This window comes from Misgurnus anguillicaudatus, chromosome 5 (genome assembly GCF_027580225.2).
Source record: "Misgurnus anguillicaudatus chromosome 5, ASM2758022v2, whole genome shotgun sequence".
In the NCBI taxonomy this organism is placed as follows: Eukaryota; Metazoa; Chordata; class Actinopteri; order Cypriniformes; family Cobitidae; genus Misgurnus; species Misgurnus anguillicaudatus.
In genome coordinates, this window is record NC_073341.2 from 13,684,277 (window position 1) to 13,691,983 (window position 7,707).

The 7,707-nt window shown below is 40.5% G+C and overlaps 1 protein-coding gene across 1 annotated transcript; it reads left to right on the forward strand.

The window, feature by feature from the left end:
* Nucleotides 1-421: 421 nt before the first annotated feature.
* LOC129413391 (uncharacterized) lies at nt 422-3,792 on the forward strand. Its single transcript, XM_055167099.2, has one exon. The coding sequence runs from the start codon at nt 583-585 to the stop codon at nt 3,412-3,414; it is 2,832 nt and encodes a 943-aa protein (XP_055023074.2). The 5' UTR covers nt 422-582; the 3' UTR covers nt 3,415-3,792.
* The last annotated feature ends 3,915 nt before the right edge of the window (nt 3,793-7,707 follow it).

The window sequence follows — 7,707 nt, forward strand, 5'->3', positions numbered from 1 at the left end:
GGGTATACGGCCTACACCTGTGTATCACGTAGACCGGCCATTCCCAAACTGTGGTCCGTGGAACACTAGTGGTCCGTTAGGGTACTGCAGGTGGTCCGTGTAAAGGCAAAATAAAATATATAATAATGTATTTTTTTAGAAAATATATATTTTTTAAGAATATGTTTTAAGAATATGTTGTACTGTGTATGACCAGTTATAGTTTTAGTGCTAGAAGCCTATTTAGAGGTGCAGATAAATTCAGGACTTTGTGTAGAAATATTTTATTATGAGGTGGTCCTCAAAATTCTTGATTACAAATAGTGGTCCACACACACAAAAAGTTTGAAAACCCCTGACGTACGTATACTACATCACTGCTTCAGACCACAGAGGGTTAACATTTTTCAAGTCAAATAAGGCAACTGAAAAAAATCACACATCTATGCTGTCTTGTCACAAATAAAAGGAAGTTATTTTTTATGGCAATATAAATGTTCTTACAATCAACACCAGAAACAAAGAAGTGACATTGAGACGAGACAACAGAATCAACACAGAAGATTCAACTTGAGCTGGATAAAAATCACCCAGGAATTGAAGATGATTTATCCATTCACTTTCTTCCTATTGTTTCTAAGGACTTCATGTGTATTTCCTTGGCTTACTGGGAAATGTATATTTTACAATGATGTGGAAGAATTTCCTGTTCACAGATTATGTACTGGAAAAAACGCTGCATCCTGCACTAAGGTCACGGATATTAAAGAGGATCTCCATGGACTTCCATCAAATTTACTGAACCTCTGCATTATTATGGATCGTGATATGAAGCATGTTGGTGTCTTGGCTCCAGGCTCATTTTCACGCTTCTCTTCTTTGGAATACCTTGACATTTCAGGATGTTTTTCCAAGATCTATCCAGACATTTTCACCGGATTGTTTAATTTAAAGTCATTGAAGTTGTCTACCACATCTGGAGAAGGCTGTTGTGAAGCAGCTGTTGATTTCGGGGGTCTTCCTTCACTTAAAACATTGTCTCTTACACAGTATAATTTGCCATTAATGGCACCAAATGTTTTTGATACAGTTCCTCAGTTAGAGATATTAAGCATAGAGAATGTGTGTTTAAAAGATCTGTCTGAGATTCTGTGTCGAATGGGAAATTTAAAATCACTAAAAGTGTTTTATCTCATTGAACATTTTAATAGTCTTCAGTTCCCAAACTGCTCCATTTACAACATCTCTAACAGTTACAAATCTACTGTACACAATATTGAAGACGTCTGTTTGAGTTTAGGATCAATAGAGCACATAGATGAAGGGGCTTTGAAGGTTTTTGGAAATTTATCTGAACTGCAATGTGGTTTCAGATCAAATTTTCTCAGAGATCTTTCTATGACTGGAGTAAATAAAATCTATAGCTTGATTTTTTCTCTGGATGTACTTAACATTGATGAGTTGTGTTACGCAGCAAAGTTATATTCTATTAAATCTATAGATGTTTATTACCAGACTATTAACTTGCCAGCTATGTCTACAAATATCACTGAAGACTGTAAGGAGATTGTAGACATTAATCTCAATGTGAACGTCTTTTTAAAAATTGTACCTTTAGATGTAAATTTGATCTTTCAGTTTTTCAGCAATCTCTCAAACTTTTATCTAAGTGAACATTGGCTCACATCAAATGATTTTAAATCTCTTTGTTTGTCCAATCCACAGTTAGTTGAACAGCTGTCTATTATGTGTCTAAACTCAAATAACATACGTAAGATCATTTCTCACCAGTTCATGTGTTTCACAAATCTTGAGCATTTGGAATTAACTTCAAGTAATATTTCCAGCATAGAAGATTTTGCTTTCAGTGGATTAGACAAACTTAAAGATTTAAACCTCATTAAGAACAAGTTATCTTACATTTATCAAGACACATTCAGTGGTCTATATGAACTGATGGTCCTAAATCTTCAAGAAAACCCTATCATTCAAATTAAATCAAATTCATTTGGACATCTTATTAACCTTCACACACTTCTTCTGGGAGATTTAAAGTTTTCACCTAACATGTCACAGGTCAAGCTGCATTTATCTGATATATTCGGAAGCGTCCCATATAATCTGAGTCATGTGTTTATTAGTTCAGGCTTGAGACCAATGCACTTGATCATTGGTAATATTACACTGAATCAGAGTCTTGACCTCCAAATCAAAGGTCAACATGTGACAGTTGAGGATTGTGACAGTCCACTCTTGACATCTGTAGTCACACTTAAAATAATTGCAGAATATGTCACCTGTGGAAAGGAGTTTATTGGGAAATATGTTAAATCAGTTGTTAATCTGGAATTCAGGTCAATGTTTTCAGACAACATTGGTGACTTAGCAGTAATAAATCAGCTTGCTCATTTAAAAACTCTAAAGCTGGAAAACATTGATTTGTCAAAGCAGCCTAATGTGCCAATAATGTTTCACAACTTGACAAAATTACGAACACTGATCTTGGCAAACTGCAGAATTTTCTTTTTGGATGGAAGTCTGACAAAGGACCTAAAGGCACTGACATCGCTGGTGTTTAGTCCATGGAATGATGTAAAAATTCTTCAAACCTTTGTTGAACATCTTACTAGTTTAAAATATCTCAAACTTGTGGGGTTGCGATTGCATTGCAGTTGTGATAATGCTTGGCTGATCTCATGGGTGAATAACAGGCAGGTACAGGTTTCTGTGGTTGCGCCCACCATGGATGAACTTCAGTGTTTAACTAAGAATGAAGTTGACCATCTGAACTTTGTTCATTACATACAGGAGAACTGTTCATTTGATATTAATTTTGTCCTCTTCGCCTCAACTTCTGCTTTTTTATATTTGTTTATGTTTGTAGCGTTGTCATATCAGTTTGTAGGGAAATACATAATGCCTCTCTATTACATTGCCAGTGGATGGTTCAGAGAGGCGTTGCGTATGGATGCCAAACGGCAGTACCGCTACGATGTTTTTATTTCCTACAGCAGTAAGGATGAGCGCTGGGTCATGGAAAAACTTCTTCCTAACTTGGAGCAGCGTGGCCCTCCGTTCTTGCGTCTCTGTTTACACGGTCGGGACTTTCAGTTGGGGCAAGACATTGTGGAAAACATCACAGACAGCATCTATGCAAGCCGCCGAACTCTTTGTCTTGTCAGCCGTAACTTCCTCCGTAGCAACTGGTGTACTTTGGAGATGCAGCTGGGCACCTACCGGCTCCAGGTAGAACAGAGGGACATTCTTATCCTGGTCTTCTTAGAAAAAATCCCCTCTCGCTTGCTATCCTACCATCACAGGTTGGCCCGGCAGGTAAAAACTAGGACCTATCTGGACTGGCCAATGGACACTGAGAAGCATGAGGAATTTTGGGACAGGTTATGGTGTAAATTAAGCTCTGATAAAAGTAACTAGACTTTACTGTACACGGTACGCATTGATGAACACATTTAGCTGTCATGCACTCGCATGGGCATTTTTTTGTCATTTTGGCTGTGTTAATGCAAACTGCATACATTTTGTTGAATGTGTGTATATTTATCTATATTTTTGCCTTTATAAATGTTTTTATTTTAAATGCGAAACACTTAGGTGCTAAAGGACAAAAATGTCCCCATTGAATACCATTATTTTAATCTGCAAATTTTAATCAGTGTGCCATTTAAACATAAATCATGCATTCTGTATAAAATGCTTTATTTAATGTGTAAAATGTGTTATTTCATTTCTTGTTTACATTGTTCTTCATTTGTTATTGGTTTTGAACAGAGTTAACATTTTATTTTAATATATAAGTTCAGAAGCCACTATGTAAATATTAATAATTAATAATAATATTTTATGACAGTTTTTTTACATGGGCATTATCTAATAAAATAATGTATCAAAATTAATGTTGTTGGTAATCATTAACATATCCAAGACAAATTAGTATAGGGAACATAAAAATACAGTAGTAGGGTCATTTATACAAACTTGCATTTAAATTTATATTTTTATGACTGTTTTAGGACATGGACATTTTTGTGAGTTTTGAACATAAGTGTGAGTTTTTTTAAATGAATGCCCAAAAAATTAACTACATAGACACAGCATGTTATATGTTTATATACACTCTTAGAACGAACGTGTTAAAAACAACATGTTGTCCCAGAATCCACCCATCTCTGTGTTATTATTGAAACAACACATTTTGGGCCCTATTTTATCGATCTGAAACGCAAGTCCGAAGCGCAAAGCGCAAGTGACTTTGTGGGCGGATCTTGGGCGCTGTTGCTATTTTCCCGGCGGGAGAAATAAGTCTTGTGCCGGGCGCAAATCAATAAGGGGTTGGTCTGAAGTAGGTTCATTATTCATAGGTGTGGTTTGGGCGTAACGTCAAATAAACCAATCAGAAGGCTATCCAACATTCCCTTTAAACGCAAGGGTACAAGTTCCATGGCGGGTTGCTATTATTATGACGGATTTGACAGGCGCACGCCAGGAGCGGTTCACAGCCGAGGAGACCCACGTTCTTGTAAGAGCAGTCAAAGACAGAGAAGTTGTTTTGTATGGGGATGGGAGAAACCCGCCCAAATCAGCGTCGGTTAAACAGGCGTGAGAGGAAATAGCCGCAATTGTCTCATCAGCTGTGCCAAGCACTACAATGATGTCAGGAGACGGGGGGATCCCAAGCTTGCCAGCATAAATCGGGCACGCTGGGCACACAGGAGGACGTCGCTGCGTCCACCCTCACCGCTGAAAGGGTTTGGGGGCTTTGAAATCGGACGCAAGAAACGCAAGCAAGGTTCAACCCCAAAGTACACTTACAAATCAAGTTCACATACATGAAGGTTTCTTATGAAAACATTTTAATTATTATTTAGATAAAATAAACGTAATACAGCCACACAACAAACTTATGAAAATATTTTAATCGTTATTTGCATGATAATTGTTTAACGCTGCCACACAAAATAAATAAAAACTATCACCACAATGCTCACCACAATGATTTCCCTTATCTCATGTATTAATATTTTTTATTGTAACAATTTATGATTGAATGATTTCCCTTATCTTATATTTTTTATTGTAACAATTTATGATTTGCAAAAATAACTGTTGCATCTGTGTAGATTAGATAAGCAATGCGCGTTGTGTACGCTATACATTATGGTCAAGCATGCGCCCTTAAAATAGCATAATGAACCACGCGCAACGCGCCACTGACTTTAGACTAGTTTTTTTTTGGTTAGTAGCGCAATTGTTTTTTGAAATTTAAATTTAAAATAAGCTTTATTTAATTTACTTAAAATATATATATAGGGAAAAGGGAAAGGGCAATTAAAAGAAGGGGATCTCTGTCTGCCCTCCAGGTGGATCGTATCAGAGGGGGAGGGGAACGGGGGCCAGGTGCCAGGGGTCCAAAGCACCACCGAGGACAGGGAAGACACCGGGGCGAGGCTCCTATGTCTTTTCTTGATCCCGTGGCGCCCTCCTTTTTCCTCCTGGAGGCAGATTAAAACAATATGGTAAGTGCTGGTTCAATGTTTCGTATACCTAGGGGTCTCTACTGGTGACGACTGGTGTATTCCTTGATGCTGCGCTGGAGTAGTATCAGGTAGGCTTTTTTCTCATGGCGACTGGGTCTACACCCTTTTCGTCCTCAGCCTCACACTGGAAACACAGAAATACTTCGGGTCAATGACCAAGACTTTTTCCCTATTTGCAGGTACCTACGGCCGTGAACACCTCCACTCTCCCCCGACGTGAGACTCGGACAGACTTCCCACAGTAGGTATCCCCAGGTAAGGTATTCAGGCTTTCTCTTCCTGCAGGCTGTTAGCTGTGGCACAGAAGGTCAATTAGCAAACACTGGGACTTTTACTTTCACCTCTTCAGCTCGTGACAACGTACGGTAGGTACTTTTCAGGTAAGGTATTCAGGCTTTTAGCTGTGGTACAGAAGATCGATTAGCAAACACTGGGACTTTCACTCTCACCTCTTCATCTTGTGTCAACGTACGGTAAGTACTTCTCAGGTAAGGTATTCAGGCTTTTAGCTGTGGTGCAGAAGATCGATTAGCAAACACTGGGACTGTCACTCTCACCTCGTCGGCTCATGACAACATAAGGTAAGTACTTCACAGGTAAGATATTTAGGCTTTTAGCTGTGGTACAGAAGATCGATTAACAAACACTGGGACTTTTACTCTCACCTCTTCAGCTCGTGACAACGTACGGTAAGTACTTTTCAGGTAAGGTATTCAGGCTTTTAGCTGTGGTACAGAAGATCGATTAGCAAACACTGGGACTTTCACTGGCTTCGCTGGCAGCACATCACACAAAACAAGGCAGGCTACATATAACTACTGCCTCTCCTCCACTCTACTTCAATAGTGATAACTTGTGGTCATTTCACAGGCAATCATAACATCAAATGCTACTCATGGATGGTGGACTTACGGTGACTGCAATCCGATGGATCAATAGATACTCCAAGACTGACGATGGGGAGGCGTCGTAGTACAGCCTTCCCGGAGGCCACTAGCACTTCAAGGGGGAAATCTAACACCGTCACACCGAGCCGAGCGCTGCCCTCTCCTCTCCTTCGCCTCAACTACAGAGAACTGGACAGGGGCGCACCTTTGGAGAGACTTCGGACAGGTGAGATTCGATCTACGCCACCCTTTCTTACAGCAGTACGGTGTTCTGTATACACACAAAGCACTTGTTAATATTTGGTTTACTCACAGCAGTCTGGAGCAGTTGAAGTTCTTCACCACCACTCCACCGAGCCAAGACAGGTCCGAGGGATGACCACAAAAAGATACTACACTTGGAGTTCCAATACGGGGGCACACACACAGCATATACTGGAGTTTGAAATTACTGGTTCCCACAGCCGTTCGTTCTCCCACGGCAAAGGTTGGTAAAGGGCGGGGGGCTACTGACAATACAAACACAGCATCACACTGCACCACTTCAAAGTGTATTCTCACAGCAAAGACACGTCTCCCTCCGGCTCTCCCACCACTCTGCTCCGTGGCAGGGCCGTCACCCAATCTACTGGAGGCTCACAACACAGGTTGGATGATTTACTCTGCAGTACGACTGAATCAAATACTCAATACTCACAGTTGTTCTACAATGTCCTCCGTTGATCTTCTTTTCCTACACACAGATGCGAGCTCTTTCGACAGCACACACGGTGAGTTGTTCCTTCCTCACAGTGGTCTACAACAGTGATGCACAATAAATCCGCTTGTTACTGAATTCTTCGTATGAGATAACTACTCAACCTCTGACTCTTCTTCTGCTTCGTTTTCCGTGACAATAATTCCTGCCGTTTCCCAGCGAGACTGTGCCCAGGTCCTTTCTCTTCGACACCGTAGCGGTTTGTTGTCACCACACAGCCACCACAGCTCAGCCTACAACTGTAACAAGCGAACGAATCAACCAGCAACAACAACAAAAACTACGTGTTTAAGAAGGTCTTTTATATTCCTCTCTTCCTTCGCATCCTCCAATCCCCAGCCGCTATGTTTAATGAGTCACACCTGTGTTTAATCGGCTTGATTTCATCCCGTGGCGCTTACCGGAAATTCCGGTGTTTCTACTCTTCTGTCCGGGCGGGAACACTTCCAGGCGGAACCAACCTCTCCCACTTTTGGTTCCGCCCCCAAAGAGATCGTCACCGTGTGACATCCTCCCCCGCCAATGCGTT